Source organism: Phalacrocorax carbo, chromosome 1, assembly GCF_963921805.1.
Source record: "Phalacrocorax carbo chromosome 1, bPhaCar2.1, whole genome shotgun sequence".
Lineage (NCBI taxonomy): Eukaryota > Metazoa > Chordata > Aves > Suliformes > Phalacrocoracidae > Phalacrocorax > Phalacrocorax carbo.
This window is the reverse complement of record NC_087513.1, coordinates 159,365,748-159,383,355: the sequence shown is the minus strand read 5'-3', so window position 1 is coordinate 159,383,355 and position 17,608 is coordinate 159,365,748. Positions and strand designations below refer to the sequence as shown.

General features: G+C 38.7%; 2 protein-coding genes across 2 annotated transcripts in view; one reads left to right on the top strand and one right to left on the bottom strand.

Annotated features, from left to right (window-relative positions):
- UBAC2 (UBA domain containing 2) overlaps positions 1-17,608 on the top strand; it is a 98,184-nt gene that overhangs the window by 42,813 nt on the left and 37,763 nt on the right. The window lies entirely within an intron of this gene.
- On the bottom strand, positions 2,743-13,527 carry LOC104048607 (G-protein coupled receptor 183). The gene is made up of 2 exons (XM_009509124.2): positions 13,305-13,527; positions 2,743-5,765 (listed from the first exon to the last, which is right to left on the bottom strand). The coding sequence occupies exons 1-2, from the start codon at positions 13,343-13,345 to the stop codon at positions 4,664-4,666; spliced, it is 1,143 nt and encodes a 380-aa protein (XP_009507419.1). The 5' UTR covers positions 13,346-13,527; the 3' UTR covers positions 2,743-4,663.

Sequence of the window (17,608 nt, the reverse complement as noted above, 5' to 3'; positions counted from 1 at the left end):
ACAGGTGTCACAAGCAAAAGAAAACGGCTCCACACACTGTGGCTAGTTAGACTGTGGAACGTCTTGCTGCAAGATGCTGCAGGCACAGACATCTTATTTGAGTTCAAAAAGGGACCAGACAGGCCGATGGAAGAAGATTGAGGACTCTCATGTGCAAAGATGAGACATCTGCCTCAGGAACGCCAAAATTAGAAGTTGCAGGAAGCCAAGAGAGTATTCTGAGGGGAAAAAAATTGAGGAAATATGTTTGATCATTTACTACACAAACAGCAATTCCCCTATTTTTCTTCGGAAAAGGGTTGCAGCGTGACTGAGTTCATTTTGTGCCACAGCCTTAGTCTGCAGGCTACAGCTTAGGCAAGACTGTATGAGGAATATTTCACTCAGATGAATTTGGTGTTTTTCTAGTAATTCTTGGTCTCCATTGACCTTGTCTGTACTGAGCCAGCACAGTGGGATACTGCTAAGATACAAATCTTAGTTTGTCTTGAGCTCTTCCCCCGCTCTGTACAACAGGCATGGAGGTAGAAGAGACAGTACATTGCTGCTTTTCAGTTCCTCCAAAACTGGTCGTGTAAGGCAAAGCTTCTCTTCTCCTTCTCTCCATTTGCACCCTATTTATTTTTCTTATGCTGCAGACTGTCTCCTTGTTTTCTTGGCGTCTGTTCATTTCTTGCTTACCTGAAAGCTTTTGACTTTCAGAACAATGTTAGACTTTAATGCAACTTCTGTTCAAAAACCCCAAAACACAAACCCCTCAATTTTTTTTCGTTATACTAATGAGCTTGCTGGTTTAAGAGGAGTCATTAACCACCTTTAGGAATTGTATTATTTGTGGTAGCATGTTTACCACTTCACACAGTTGCTGTTGCTCTGTTTTGCTAGGAGATGACCGTGTTGCTGACAGGTTCCACACCTGCATAGCTTTCAGGGCCACAGCCAGAAGATTCAGGCAGCGATGCCTTGGGGAATACCCGTCCTCTTCGTCTGGGACAGTAAGCCACAGAAATTTGTGTTCCTCATCTTCTCTCTTTCAGTTAGACTTCAATATCTTTGAGCCCAAGGCAGCTGAGGGAACCTGTCTGAGCACTTGCCGTAGTAATCCTTAGTTTTACATTCTCAGCGAAAGAAAAGGTGAAGGCACTAAATGCTCTTTTGCTGAAAATGCATGCCTGTTTTGGGATTTTTCACGTGATGCACCTTCACTTGGTCATGTGTTCAACAACAGGTGTTTATACAACTTTCTTTTCTGGACCTGGACAGAGGCAGCCAAAATGTACCATTTGACCCCCGCCATCATTTTTATTTCTATGTGCTCTGTCACATTCTCTGCCAGATAAGATTTGAGAAGGATGTCAACAGTGGAGACATAGTCTAGTTGATGTCCTCTTAGCAGCTGCCCAAGCCCTACACTCCAAAGTGCAGAGTTAAAAGGTATTCTATCGTTTTGTCATCAACATGGGCTTCACCCTCCGAACAGACGCCCAGCTTCTCTGAAGAACTTCAGTCAGATCCTCATAATGAGAGAGCCATTTGAATGCCCTGCTAGTTGTCAGCTGCTTTATTTATATGTGAAAAGGGTGGGTGCGCTCCAAATCTGTATGACCGTTTCCCACCCTTTCATGCAAAAGGGGGCATTTCCTAGAATGTATCAAAAGGATATTTTCTTCTGCAAAGCTCATACTGCTTCAGCCACATACTGCATGGCATGACGTGCTCATGTCTTTAAGATAGACACATCCATTATATACTCAGTGTTGAGGGGAAAAGAGATACCGGGTGTGGCTTTATCCCCTCTGTTCATGTCGGTGCAGCATGCAGTAGGAGAGGGACCTGAGGTGTGCCACTACGTGTAACTGCTACCGTAAAAACACTCCAACTGACAGTACTGGGGAAGAGTACCAGCAGGGTGAATGGATAAGGGCATCTTGAAGAAAACCAGGTGTTTGAGAATCGCTGTAAGTTTTCAGTGTTACTGCTCTCACTTGCTCCCATGCAGCAGCTTGTTACCATCTCTCTGGTGGTGGTACCACCCCACAGAACACCTGGTAGAAGAAATAGGACAGATGCTCTTTAAACAACTTCGATGCCATGTCCCAGGCCAACCGAAACCACCGCCGCTACTTTTGGCAGTTTCAGATAAGCACACAGAAAAGAGGCTTCTCATTGATATGAGTGTGTATGAGCTGTGAGGGTGTGCTAACGAGTAGTGAGGGGAAGCAGTGGCATCAGCTGCTGCAGCTATAAATTGTCACTGTCTGTCTGTGTGTCTGTGCGTTTAGGACTCTTGTCAGGAAGCGGACCTTATCTTAGCTTTTAAAGGCTTTTATTTTATTGGTTTCTTTGGCATTTGAGAATTATTAAAATAGAAAAGCTATTTTTTTTCCTTCAAACCTGTATCTAACTGGACCAACACTCTAAGGCTTGTTAGAGCAAAAGCAGTATTTTGCTGTAAAGTTAGCTGCTGGAGAATGTTGATGTGATCTAAAAAAAAAAAAAAAGTCTAAGTTTGAAAATAGCAGAATTGCTATCAGGAGAAAACAGGGATAGAGAAGGATTTCCAATACTTATCTTCACTTTGTTTCTACTTAGAATGGATATCTGCATTACATGGTGCTAAAATATATATTTGAGTTATATTTTACAGACAAATATAAGAAAAACCTTCTTGCTCTCAAGGTTTTAATCACAGATAGATGAAACGCATACCAAAAATAAAAAAACAGACATTAGTAGAATAAAATGAGCTTCTACTGGTGTGATGTTAGTAATACGTATATTTTATTTGTACAGCTTCTGGTTATTCATGAGTGGTCTGTCTGTGGTTTTATCAGGCTATAATTTGCTTACTCCAATAGGAACAAATTCTTAAATAATATTTTAAAATAGTTTATTAAAAAGCTGACAAGAACAGAACTGCTATAACATACAGAATTAAGTAGAACTTCTGTTAAAAATTATTTTACTTAAACCATTTTCTTGTAGCTGCATAGTGTCTTTTATAATCAGAAACTCAATTTTAGCAATCTAAGCATTATAAAATATAGGGTCTTTTTCATTTTCTTTCCCATAAGAAAGTAATTGTTAATTTAATGTTTCCGTACTGCTGTTCAGATATGACCCTTCCATGTTTGCAGGTAGGCGGAGGTCAACATGTGAGGAAGGAAAGAGTTGCAAAGATGACAAATGTAACTATGTTTGTTTGACTTCCAGTACAACCTCAGTGCCGGAGAGATACAGCTGCAATAAATAACATTTATTCTGACATCTGGCATAGCTTTTACCAGTAATTATCAAGCCCTCTTTAATTTTCCATTTCCATCACAACCTCGTGGTGCAATTACCAAGTTGTGTTGGCAGGTGAAGGCATATTAGTAAGATAGAAGACAAAAGAAAAGACATGGGGGCCAGGAATAAAGTAGGGAAGGAAACTGACACATGACGGAAGGGCATGACAGCAGGAACCCAGAGCTCGCATCCTGGATACTCAACTGGTATTGAGCCGATTCCAGCAGGATGTGTTTAAGTCATTTGGTCACTTTGCTGGCCCAATTTCAGTGTGCCCAAAGGGAGCCCAGATGCGCTGTATGAAGGTGTGGTGGGAAAGCTTGTCCTTTCCCAGCCAATCCTGCTGTTCTTCTTTATTGATCTCTCAGGTAAACAGCACTTAAAAAGAGGCGGCCATCTCACACCATCAGAATTAATCCATTAATATACTTTTTGGTGCCTTCAACTGTGAACATTTATTCCTGTTTCTAAAAGGTTTGTCTTGTGTCCATGTCTGACTTCAGCAGAAGTTCTGAAGAACCCTGTATCACTGCTCTTTGACTGAAACGGTATAGTTTTCATATTACAGTCTCTCACCTCAACTTATTTTTTGAGTTTATAAATAATTTATATACAATTAGAATAGCGCCGCTTTACAATACAGAAGCAAAAAGGTTCTCCTTTAGGAAAGGGAGTAAAGAGATAATACACCTTGCAAAGATGAGTGATTTAATACAGGAGATACTCAGCATTGGGGAGAACCAAGCAGTTCATTAACTTTTCATCTGTTACATTTGACAATGTTATCTATGAATTGTCCATTAAGACACTTGTGCTCTAAGTACTATAAAATGCCACTATAAAACCTCCAAAGGGCTATAAACTAGGCACTTGTGATAGTCAAACGTGAACAGAAATTGTCCGTTTTATCTCAAAGTTTGATTTTCTTTGCTGTGTGACTTGGCTAACAAAACCATTGCAGTTATTGGAGCTCAGCTAGGGGTCTTGCATTTTCAGATGTTCTAGTTGTAGTCAGTCTGAATTGTAAGCTATTTGTGTTTAACCCTTTCTCAGACACGCAATCTGTGATCCAAGTCTTTGCATGAGTTAATAACATCCAGGCATACGTATGTGCAGTATGGAATTTGAACATTCACAATGGTGCGTATTTCCTGGAAAAAATAATGAGATCATTCAAAATGAAACAACTAGGAAATTATAATGCTGAGTTTTCCTGCTGTCCTGTGACAGTCCTTTTTCAGTCCAACATCACTCCTTGATTTCCTGACATCCTGAGAAAGAGAATCTTACTTAAGCTGCTGTACAGGGAGCACTAAGAGGTTTTGCTGTGGACCCTGGATGTTTAAGCTTGCTCCACTGCAGTGTACTACAGACTTTATTTTTCAGGTACATTTCCATTGGAAGATTTTGAAAGTACCATCATTTGCGTTTCTCCCACATCGCGTGAGCTTTCTTCGTGATGTGATCTGACAGCGCTTGAAATTGATATACTCACTTGTCGCCTCAATATTTTCATTACAGTTCTCTTGTATCCTTTGCATGCAAAGAAATAGATGAAAGGATCTAGGCAGCAGTTAAAATTCATCAAAAACACAGTATAATGGAGCGACTTCTGGAAAATTTTCTTTTGAGTACACAAGGGTTCATTCTGAAGCTTCTTAATCATGTGATGTATGATTGTAACGTGGTAAGGGGTGAAGCAGATAATGAACACTATAATTACAAATACAATTGTGTTGATGGCTTTTTTGTTTATCCCTGATTTTTCAGTCAGTGGATTTTCCTTGGCCGCTTGAAAAAGTTTGTAGCTAATTTGAGAGTAACAGAATACTATAATCCCCAGGGGAATAAGGTATCCTACTAAACAGGCAGCAAGAAGTATAAATGGTAGATGTTCTATTTTTTCAAAGTTTGGATATTCCATGCATGTAGTCCTTTCTTTTTCTTCCTGTGACATGGATTGTATAAGTAATGGGAAAGTTTGACTAAATACAAGAAACCAGATAAAGACACAAATGCCCTTGGCATATTTAATTCTTCTGATCTTATATCGGAAGGGGTGGACAACAGCGAAAAACCTGTCAATGCTCAAACATGTCATGAAGTTTACACCTGCGTAGGTGTTGATATAGAAGAAGAGAGCAGTTATTCGACATAATGCTTCTCCAAATGGCCAGTGAAATCCCAGGGCATAGTAGGCTATCCTTGTAGGCAAGGCAATACAGAACAGGAGATCGGAGAAGACAAGATTTGTTGAATAGAGGGTAGTGGAGTTCATCTTCTTTCTGTTTTTAAAAATGACAATGAGGGCAATGGTGTTTCCAAGCACCCCAAGAATTAAGATGAAGCTGTAGAAGACAGGCAGTAGTATCCGTGCTGTGTCTTTGTGCTCATATAAGTCACAGGTGGAACTGTTTGTCTGAGAAGCTGTGGAAGTGTCCATTTCTGTAACCACTGTTGCAGGAAGCTCAGTAGACCTAACACGGGAAAAAAAAAGAAAAGGGAACATTTTGTAATAAATGTAGATAAACTTCTTCTGCATAACAACAGCTGACCTCTGTTGCAAAAAGCAAGATTGTAAAAACTGAAATGAAACTTCATTGTGGTGAAATACTTCTCAAGCCTCCTTCTGAAAACAAACAAAAAGATGATGCTTTTTGGCTTTTCTGTTTTGATACCAATTGCTTCTTTCCTGAAAAAAAAAATCAGGCGGGGCAAAATAATAAACCAGGGGTGTAATGTGTTTGGGAAGTGAAGTTTATAGATGGTCAGGAGGTGGGAGACTGTTTAAAGCAATCTGAGAGGAAAAAGGGGTCTGAAGAAATCATATGATAAAGGATCGTACGAAGTCCCCAAGGTTCAGACAAGCAGACACAATCTTTTAAATGTGTTTCAGTTAATTTTGGGGAGTTTTCATTTCTAACAATTCACATTGTGATGGTTTAACTTATTTAGAGAAACTAAATTTTTTTCAGTGTTCTTATCATACTGGCATTATAATAATTCAGCTTGTTTAATACTAGCTTCAAGAATTGGCTTTTGGAATCTAATTCAAATATTGTTATATACATAAATTCTGAAGACTACTACTTTAGTCACTCTTCAGTGGTGCTGCAAAAGAGAGAGAACCCTGCTGAAATATTTTAAATGTTGCCAATTTAGTAGATTTTAGACATTGTTTAACCTGCACATTCAAAAGTAGCATGGAAGAGCTGCAAAGTGGCAGTGATTTGGGAGACTTAAAAATATAAAAAATGATCCAGCAGAATTTCAGAAACGGAAAGGACACCCTGTCCTGTTGATATTTCTTCCGGTGCAAAATATTTCTTAGGGGTGTTGTTACCTGACAGTTGCATAGTGTAAGCATAAATGTCAGAAAGGATGGTGTATCTCATGTTACTCCTCAAGCAGCTGTTCTGGAAAATGGTACCTCTCAGAAGCACCATTTATGGATTAAAACAGCAGTCAAAAGGAAATTGCTTCTGCTTTAATACACAGTACTATCTGGAGATAAAAGCTGTTGTAACCCGAGTTTTAAGTCTATCTGGTAACTTTAATTAAAGTGTCTAGGCTATTTCTGAGCATTTGCCTTTCAACACACAATATTTACTGTAGTCTGTTGTACCTTGAAAAAGTCTTCCTGGAAAATACCTCTCACTTTTCAGGGTTTGAAGCTACACGTTTTAGAAAGTATTCACTATCCTTTTATTGACTTGTGAAAGCATTAAAAGGTTACAATCTTCTTTCATGTTTTGAGGAGATTGTCCTACTTATTTTGGGTTTCACAATTACTGTACCAGCAACACACACTGTATTATAAGCCAGTCTGATCAGACTCTGGCTAGCTTAGCAGGGGTGCATAAAGTTCTCTGTAAACAGTAAACCTGTGGAGAGTGGACGATGTGTATTGAAATACATAGATGAGTTATACTACATATGTTTAAGACAGACATTTAACATCCAGATACTCTATTAAGTCTATACTTCTGTGTTGCCCAGGCAGTAGGAAAGACAGGTGAGTGATTTCTGACTGATAGATGTACAATGTTCTGATTCTTAGATACCTGTGAAGTATGTACCCTGCATCAAGAGGTGGGAATACTGCATTCATGGTTAGAAGCCAAATCTGAAGTTGGAGTTTTATGGTTTGAATAAGGGAATTGAACTGGCAAATAGCAACTCTCCAGCTGTAGTGTAGATTTAAGAATGAATGTAATTTTGTATTGGTTAATTCCACATCGTTTACAGTATTGTGGTGTTAGTGTGTTTGACTTATACCTTCCTTGAAATTTAGGTAAAATAATTTCTTAAACATACGTAAGGAAGAACAATCTGAGATTTATGCTAAACAGTTCTATTGCCATAACTAGCTACAGCATATTAACTGTGTAATTTTATTTTCACTGTAAAGTTGTGATAGTTTTGGTTCATAAATAGTGTGCATAATTGTCACATCCATTAGTTTCTCTTTCTATAAATGTTTGTGACATATAGAATATCTATTATACAAACGTGTTTAACTATGATGTAGGAGACTTTGTTATTTCAATTAATTTTTTTTTTTTACATCAAGAGTAGAATTTCATAAAATGCATGTTACCTAATTTTGTGCTATGGAGTCAGATCTTTACTGTGATAAATTAGTCTAGAACTTCTTGTTGCTCAGAATAGGATGTTGACCCTTGCATAAAACCATGGCTATATTGAGGAGGGAGTCCTAGCTGAGAGAGAGTTTGTGTCTATCCATGGTGCTACCATGGATATACAGGGGGAGCAGTCCCACAGCAGGACAAACTGGCCACCAACAGATGAGAAGAAAGCTGGAGGACCACAGCTCATGGGCGTCCAGGGCAGCGTGCACGTCAGCTACGCTGTGCTCCTTGACAGAGGATGTCAGCAGGCTCTTCTGCCTGCTGCGGAAGTCAGTCCTGGGTGGGGAAGGTGTTCTTTTTGATCCTCTGTTATCCCCAAAATATTTTGACTGTTCATGTAGGGTGCACGTTTTATAATACTCCAGATGAGTATTAGCATTTTCTCTATGTGTAGGTATGTATGGGCATTTTTGAGCAGTCACCATGGTGTCTAGGTGCTATATTATCTGATTTTAAAAAAAAACAACAAACCTCTTGAGATACTGTGTGTGGTTTGGGGCCCAAACAGATGGTGAAGTTGCTACCACCTGACAACTTAATGCATATCACCTGAGTACGGTAACTTCTTTGTACATCTGAGCTCTTATTTTTGTTGAACGAACTCCATTCACCTCAGCAGGTATTTCGGTTTTTCTTGTCAATCTTGAACAGGGTTGCATTTAAAATTTTTCTTCCTAAAAGGCATCTAGACTATTAAGTAAAACAAGACTTTTTTTTAGTCCTATTCCTTGTGTCAGGTTGCTGTTTATTTCTTGGCAGCAATCCTTAGTGATCAGTTTATTACACTTACAGAGCGTATGCCGTCCTCCACAGAATGTATTTGAAAAAACAACAGCAGGCCCATTTTGTGTACTTTTTGTTTGTTTTGCATTCTTGGAGCGAAAATGGAGAATGTTACCACCTTACTGCTGCATACCTCAGACTAGCTGGACTTGATTCTTAACTGATCTTAATGAGCTGTGTGCCTATGAGAACATGACAATTTAATTTCATGAATCCAGATGCACCATTGAAGCTACCATCTAGAATCACTACCAGAACATTTGCTCTTCTAGGTTGTTGGATTGAATACCCCTCCCCACTGGCCTTCTGAGATTATTAACGATAGTATTTTGAAGTATGGGGGGGGGGGGCATTAATTTACCAATTAAATAATTTTAGAAAATATTGCCATCTTTTTTTTGCATAGAGGTACATGCAAACTTTTAAGGCATAAAATATTTAAAATTCCTGTCTTTATATTGGTATTGGAAAGAAGATTGTTCAGGTTTTCACTTTTTCCTGAGTCTGCAGGCATGCAATGCTCAATAACACAGACCTGTAAAGTTGCAGTGGAAAGAGAACACTTACTCATTTAATGTGGCCACCTGTAAAATCCAAGTTATGTTATTATTTTAGTTATTTGTGTATGGATTCAACTACCTTTTCATTTCAAGCATATTTTCCAAAATGCTGTTCGGTCTTGATTTGGAGAACTGAAGAGAAAACGAATTAACCATTTGTACTGTGGTTTTTGGTCAGTCAACCTCCCTGTTACAAAATGTGCGTGTCTCTTTAAAGGTTGGACTAGATGATCGCTGAGGTCCCTCCCAACCGGTGATTCTGTGATTCTTATTGAAATTTCTCTAAAATTAATTTGCAGTTGCTGTTTCTGTTGAGGCTTTCCCCTTTCTACAATCTTTTGGGTTTAGCAGTTCAAGGTGAACTTCTTCAATGTCTCGCCACAAGACAAAATAGTCCTGTGACGTCTGTTCTAACCCCAAATTAGTCCCGCACAGGTCATGGGGCTCCAGATGCCTCTCGGTATCGGTGTAACGTGGAAGTATACTCGCCACTATGTCCCTGCTTTTTTTGCTCGGTTGATTAGGTATCCGAGAGAGAGTTGTCTAGCATTGCACAGGGAGCAGTGTTATTTACTGTGATCCCAGAGTACTTCTCAGATTCCCTGTGTCCTAGGATCTCTCCAGCCTAGGGGCATGGCCAGTGCCCTCTGCTTCTACCTGGGAGGACCTTACACCTTGGAGAGTTTTAAAGTAATTTTTATTTTATGCCTATAATATTAGGCTTGCAACCAGTGCAGGTTGTTCCTTACTGTTCTCTCACTTGCCATTTTCAAGTCTTAGCATTGTGTTTGCTTTCTGACCACCAGTGGAAAAAAAGTTTTTCTTTAGCCAATTACTTTATTACATTTGCTAGCTAGCCAGCTTTTAGTCTATTCTGCGTGCTTTCTTGATGTTTGATAGCAATCGTATCCACTCAGAGGGGAATCACAGTACCATGTCAAGCTGCTTACAAAATCTGGCATGTCTGAAATCTGTGCAGGTGCCTTTCTAAGCCAATTTTGCAATCTCATCAAAGAAGGAAAATAGTTTGTTTTAAGAGATTGGTTTTCTGTGAAAATGTTTGGCATTCTTCATTTGTTTTACATATATACTGCAGTATGCAGGAGCCCAGCTCAGAGTAGAGTCCCCACTGCAAAAGGTGTTTGAGGAACAGAATGGTGGCTCCAGTCTGGAAGTACTATGTAATCCAAAGGCCTGGTTCATAGAGACATTCATGTATGATGAGCTTTATATGTAGTATCGTAATGTTAGATACATTTAACTGTTAACAAGCATAGACTTAAGCTATGACCTAGCAGTTGCAATGTTGCAACCTTACATTACATGGGTTTGGTTTATGTGCAAGCAGTGATACAAAGCTCTCTCTGTATGCTAAATGAGTTTTCTTCTTGTTCTCATCTCCTGCTTTTGCTGAAGGAGCACCATCTGTCTTTTCAGCAGAGCAGGGAAAGTGTAGGAGGCTTTAACTGTGTATTGTAATCTGTGTGAGTTGTCTGCCTCTCTTCAATAATTTTCATTCTTTGGAGATGAATCCCTCGTCCATCTGTCCAGTAGCTAATTTAAGAGGGATACTAATTAAATTCTTGGAAAGGCACAGCAGATCATTAGAAAGATGTCTCCTGACTCTATACATAGTATGGTTTAATCACTTTGAGACGGACAGTATTTCTTTAACAAACAGCATTGGGGAGTAATGTTGGTTTTGTATGCATAAAGAGTATAAATGTTTTAAAAGGAATGGTTGGGAAGGAGGCTTCTCTTTCCCTGTAATGCCCGACCTGAGGATTTACTGAGCTTACAGACCCCCCTACAGGTATAAACTGTATAAGTCTTATAGAGTTTAAACAGTAGAAGATGGAAAACAAGCAGTGCTGTGGTTAGGTAGGTTTAATTTTTTCCTTAATCTCTGAAATCAGTTGTTTTCTGTTGACCAGTCATATTTACTGTTTGAATTTCCAATTTGCCACACAAGTGATCTTCTCTGTAGTGTGTTTTCTCTGTTTGAGAAAAAGGCTTGATTCAACTAAGTTACGTATGTTAAAAAGTGGCATACTAGGTTGCATAGTAGAATGCTTTGTTAATATAGAAAGACCATACACCTAAGGTTACATGTGGGTGTATGTATTGGTGTCTTGGGAACTACACGTGGTTTAATAAAAGCTGAGGCAAGAGACAGGCATGTCCTAAAGCTTCCTGTTTCTTTCTAATACTTTAACACTCATATGCTTTTAGTGCATTATGTCAATTTACCTTTTTTCAAAAGCTGTTGTGTTTTGTGTCCTAAATGACAATGAGTAGGCCTAGTGACCTGAAGACTGAATCCTCAGGTCGCAACCCACAGCTAATTTTGGTAAGATAGTTTCCAGGCTAGTGCTTTCATTCTTCCTTGGTATAGATCCAAGTTTGTTGGAGCCAGATTTGTAAGCCGCACGTCAGAGAATCCCAAGTATGCATTTCATGAATGAAGTTGTCTTAATGATGACTATGAAGAATGATAATATTCTTTAGGTGCTTAACAGAATATGCAGATGCACACACTGTGGGATCTTTATGGTCCTGCTATAGATTTTGCAAAGTTGTATGACGGTTATATTTGGCACTCAAAATAGTAGAAGCTACAGTAAATGAAATGGAAATAAAGAAATTGAGTTGAAATGCTACATAACTAGTTAAAGTGCAACTCACTTGAAGTGTACGTCTCGCTTTTATCTACTGGATCTCTATTTCAAAATGTGATCATTGTATTTAATGTGAGAGAACTATCTAACATAAACCTTCTCAGCCAAATATGCATTTTAATGTGGAGACCCGTGCTGATGCTGAGAGGATTAACCTCCCTTCAATTTACTTGCTTAAGTATACTAAATGTAAAAAGGAGAGAGCCTAAAATGTAGCAAATAAACAAAATAAAAACCTGAGCCACTGACAGGTACATTCCTGCAAGCCAAAGAAAAAAGGTATCAAATAACAATTTGCATTTCAGTACTAGAACACATGCACACCTTTTATATAATTTTTTTTTCTGGGTGATACGTAGACTGTACAGGTACAGTCTTTAATTTTAGGGATTACAACTTCAGAACTCTAGCTTAAATGTATTATTCATTACATGTATACACACTCCTCAGCCTTTCGAACAGAAAGGTTGAGGTTTGAGCTCTTAAAGACTAACTGCCAGGTAAGCTTTAAGTTCCCTCGTCTCTTCAGGAGGAGCCGTGAAGATGTTAGACAGACCTCTCTTATTCTGTGCTCAAAGGCATGCATGATGCATGCCGTCTCTATTTTTTTTAAGATTAGATGATAGTTCAGTTATTGTCTGTTGAACAATCTATCTTGTTTTGCCGGTATAATAAAAAGAATTCCTTCTAAAAACTTTGAAAGAAATGCATGTAAGAAGGTAAAAGAGGAATTAGCTCATAAAACTTTGAATACTTAAAATATTCTGTTGCAATATTTAGATGTGAAAAGAGTGACTGAGGAGTTCTTGCGCCGATAGTAAAGGCTGTTTCATAGACGAGGAGTGCATGTGATAGAGCAAGCCGTGCATTCATGCAGTTCACAGTACGGATTTGTTTTAAGGCTTTCTCCTACTGTTAAAGTATTCTGCAAGTTTCAGTGAATGACTTAAAAACTGCAGTGCTTCCCTTACTACTTGTACAGTAGTTATTTCTGCATTAGCATAACTGAAATCACTATTGCTAAAAAAAATTTTCTAAGCTAATGCAGTATCACGTTTCCCTGTGATCATTGAAAGGCTGTATTACAAGAAAGGACTTGAAATAACTTACTGATGCTGTGGGTCAATGGATCATTTAAATAAAAATCTACTGCTGCATATTAATATGTGAACATAAAATATCAGAATTTCTTCCATGAGCCTTGTCTCTCCCATCTGAAGATCATTTATCCTTCCTACCACATGAAAATACTCAGTATGCCAAAAAGAAATAATCTTTCTGGAATTGTTTGCTGTTGTTGAGTGAAAAAAAAAAATTAAAAGTTAATTCATTTCTGTACTTACATATCTGTAGCTTCTTGGATCCTCTGAGCAGTTGAGGGCATTAGCAGGATGGCTTGACTGCGAAAGTTTACCCTTGCACATTGTTTTCAAGAGTGATTACGTTAGTCATTTGTGGGAGGGGTAGGTTTTCTCAAGTGCTTAAAAAAAACCTTGTTTGCTGGTCTTGATTTGCTGCCTACTGTTTTATGGGATGTGAAAGCATCTATTTTTAATCCTTTTACAATTAGTCTGTTCAAAGAGAGTAATTAGAAACAACCCTCCCGCCTCCCCCATTCCCCCTTCCTTCTCCCCCCCCCCGAAGTTGCGTGTTACTGACTTTCATAGAAGGGACTTTACCCAGAGGTTTGCTTGACTAATTGTTGACCAACTAAAATCCCTGAGTGAAAAACTTTGTTTATATGCCACATGAATTTAAAAATAACTTAAATTTAGTTTGTGGCAAAGAGCTGTATGATCAGTACGTGCTTTAAAACTGCTTGCTTATTGATCTGATCTGACACAGCACATGAAACCTCAGAACTGAGGCATACTGAGATGCTGTGTAAAAACAGACATCTCGACAGCCCGTGTACATTCCCAGCACTGTTTTAGTATTATAATGATGAGTCTTTACAGAAATGCCCTTTGAAAATATATGAGAGAGTTGAAGACTCTGGTGACTTAAGAGATTAATGAGGATGTGTGCCTTTGTAAGCTATTTATTGCATTTTGAGGAAGGATGATGATAGTAATAATAAAAACAACAACAGCAATACACATGTAAGGTAAACTCATTAAAGATAAAAAGCTTTAAAAACACAAATCTGGTTCCCCCAAAATTATATTGATAGGAATGGGTGGCTGGGGAATAGGAAGGGAATGGGATGCCAGATTGTGAGGTAGCCCGTTGTTACCTGGAGTAACGTTGTTTCTGGGTAAAGAATGTTGATCTGAGAGTTAAACAGTGTGTGTGTTAGGAGGATTTGGGAGATCAGAGATAGATGGAAAATCCTATCGTTTGCTGTTAGAGGCTGTGGTTGAGAGTTACCTGGGATTTTCCCCAAAAACTCATAGTGATCGTTCATGACTTAAAAGGACTATTTATCTTTAAAGTGGCCTCATTTAGTGGCCTGATTTTAAAGAACCAGCAAGTATGCATGTTGACTTGGCAGGTCCAACTCATGCAGAGGGTGGAACGCCTCTTTGGAAATGTTAGGGCTGTGTTCACAGCGTTTGCTGACATTGCAGTGTTGGAGGTGTGCAGAGATACAATCTTGACTAACATGTCCAACTCATCGGCAAGCCTAAAGTAGATGCAGATCTAATGAGAAGGTTAAACTTTACTAAATGTACCTTATCTTATAGGGAATTTTTGCTATAGGATTTTGCTATAGCAGAATGAAGTAGAGCCTTGTGAGCTACTTTTGTGCCTACCTGGAGCTTTCAGTTGGCGCTATATGCTGATTTTTCTGGTGCTGAACTCCCAGAGCAAACATGGCTTGATTCCTCTTAGATACCAGGGAGCTGAAGGGCTCAATCTAGGGATTTCAGCTCCTCAGTTTTTATGGGGAATTTATCTTCTAACACCAGATACAGAAACTCTTTGAGAGAACTTAATGGTCTTATTTTCTATTTTTTCCTTTCTTGTTTTTCAATTATTTTTTAATTATTCAGCTTCATCACAGAGTAGAATCTCTTTAAATGAAGTAATGAGAATTAAAGACTGTTTAAAGGGAAATTGCACAGGGAACTTGCTTCATATGTCCACAAAGTAGTATTGCAATGTGGTTCTCTGTCCAGCAGCAAAAATGTGTAGCAGAAATGGGAAATTTTGAGATACACAGGAACGTAGTAGTCTTGGCTCAAGGGCTGACATTAATACCATGGCTTCATGTTAAAGGAAATGTTTATTTCAGAATAGTCTTACCATGATAAAATAGTGTCACTATGTGTTTCCAACTCTGATCTGATAAAATATTGCCTGCCTTTGATTTAAATACATTACTAGATTGTAACCTTTGAGACACACAAATTGATATTAGCTACCAATCGAGCCTAGCAAGATGTGATCTCAATTGCTTGAGCTAACTGATACAAGTTGCGTTCTTTCACTTACTATTCACCCTTCTAGCTATTTGTTTTATGTTCTTATACAGCTGCTCTTTCTCCAATATCTGTTTGGCTGTCCCAGGATTTGAACATTTAAACCAAGAAATGGTGTATATCAAAAAGTGTGACATATGTTTGCTTTTACCATTTGTGTGCTTTTGGCATGGAAGGAGAGTAACATGTAAATTAATACACTAATTTGTTACTTTCGGAGATGGTGACATCAAAGCAGTGCAGTTAATATTTTAACCAGTATGTTATGATGCCTGTGATGATTTATGTCTGTCTGTCTACTTAGTCCCTGCGCTATTTGAGGAGTTTACAAACGGTACTGGATTTAGCTTTAGAATTCCATATATAGAGAGCTTCTACCCAAGGTAAGAAATTACTTTTGAATTACACAGGTTGTTTATGGATGAGCCAGAAAACTAATCCAGCCAGCCTGTCTCTCAGCTGCAAAACTGCCTTTCCTTCCAAAACTAACTCCTTTTGTTTTCTGGGAGGCAGGTCACTGTCTAGAACTATCCTGTAGCTGAATCTTTTTTTTTTTTTTGGTGGACAAACATGATTTCTCAAGTGACTTGAGTTAGAGGAACAGTGAATGATGATTCACCAGTGAGTCATGGTAACTCTCCAGAGGCCAAATAAAATGTCTTAGGTTAATTTACATGAAGGAATAGAAATTAAGCACTCAAGCTTAGATGAATTTGGGACACTAAAACTTTCAGTACAGCTGTTGAACTGTACCTCCTCAACAAAATATGCCATCTAAATCCTTTCAGCATTTCCTCGTGCCTTCATATGTCATCTGCCTATCTCCAGTTTCTGTGCCAGGTTTAGCCAAGTATGGGATTCTGTGGGAGCCTCTGCCTTTTTGAAAAGTGCAAGCTCCTCCCTCTTGCTGAACTCAAACTCTGGTTTGGTTAGCATAATCAGTCATGAAAGCAAAGCTACCTGGTAAGCTGCTACCATCAATCACTTGCCACAGACATCTGATGCAGAGCAGCAACTGTCAGTGGGTAAGCATGGGTAACAAACTCCGTAACACCTAGCTGAAATTAATAACTTATCAGTTAAGGATAAATAGTTATCCTTGTGTTACTCTACTCAGTTGTGGCGTGGGAATTGGCCAGCCATTTTTATACCGCTCCATCGGTTTCTTCTGTATCTCCATGCTTTGGCCTTCACATGAATGGCAGCATGCTAATCATATATTAAATAAAGGACAGGGGCCTCGATTTAAAAAAGAAAATCATCTTTATAGTGCTCTAAGCTGAATAATTCTGTGATGGTCTCAGGCAGCAATTGCTTGCCTGAGGGCAGTATATTGTGAATGCCTAACTGAAGAAATTTTATATTGTATATTGCAGCAAGCTAGTAGAATAGAAATGGTTAGGTACCGTAAGTCAGCTTTGCACAACAGAGGTTGAGGGGAGATAGGATTACCTAATCTTTTTAGAAAAAGCTAAAGAATAATGATTACATATGTTAGCATCTTATTAGTGATGAATAAATGAAAACTGAAATTGGAAGAAAGATTCTAGCCAGCAGAAGAGAAAAGCTCTGGATTAACCCAACAGTGGGAAGGGAAAGGAACTTGAAACTGGTTTACAATGGATCTGAGCAGTTTATGGAATAACTTGTTGGATAGTCTTGGCATTAAAAACTGAAGCTTTTTTTAGGAGAGGTGGGTGTCTGACTTCGGTCTTCCTGAGGGGATTGTAAAGGGTTTGTTTGGTTGGTGTCATATTTTAATGAACCCAAAGCTGCAGTGATTCTGCTGAGATATCCATGGACAGGAGGAAACACACTTTCCCCTCAACATGCACAACTTCAAGTTTTGTCTTGGGTGATTTTTTTCCGCTTTCTTCTTGCATTCCTGTGAAATACTGGCAGTTAGATACATGAGTATTGGGTAACATACCCTAATGCTTTTGCTGATGTTGAGAGGCCACATGCACTGTGGTGTCATGCTCATGTCTAGCAAAAGGGTTGGGTACAATAGATGATTCCTTTGAGTCCTGGCTCCATCAGGCAAAGGATCCCAACTATCAAGGGTGGTCATATTCCATGGAGTTACATAATTCTAGGGAATGTTATTGAGAATGTTTTAACATTTTCAGAATAAAGACTGGCACCTGAAGTGTAATATGGCAGAGTGTGGACATCCTGTAGGAACGCAAAGCACTAAAGTAACTTAGTAACTTGAATTACAA

What these genes read in the sequence shown, in the direction of transcription:
- LOC104048607 (XM_009509124.2), bottom strand. Translation starts at nt 13,345, where the DNA reads ATGCCCTCAACTGCTCAGAGGATCCAAGAAGCTACAGATAT. An exon ending in ATCCAAGAAGCTACAGATAT is followed by an intron (nt 5,766 to 13,304) that starts GTAAGTACAGAA and finishes TTCCCGTGTTAG; the next exon opens with GTCTACTGAGCTTCCTGCAA.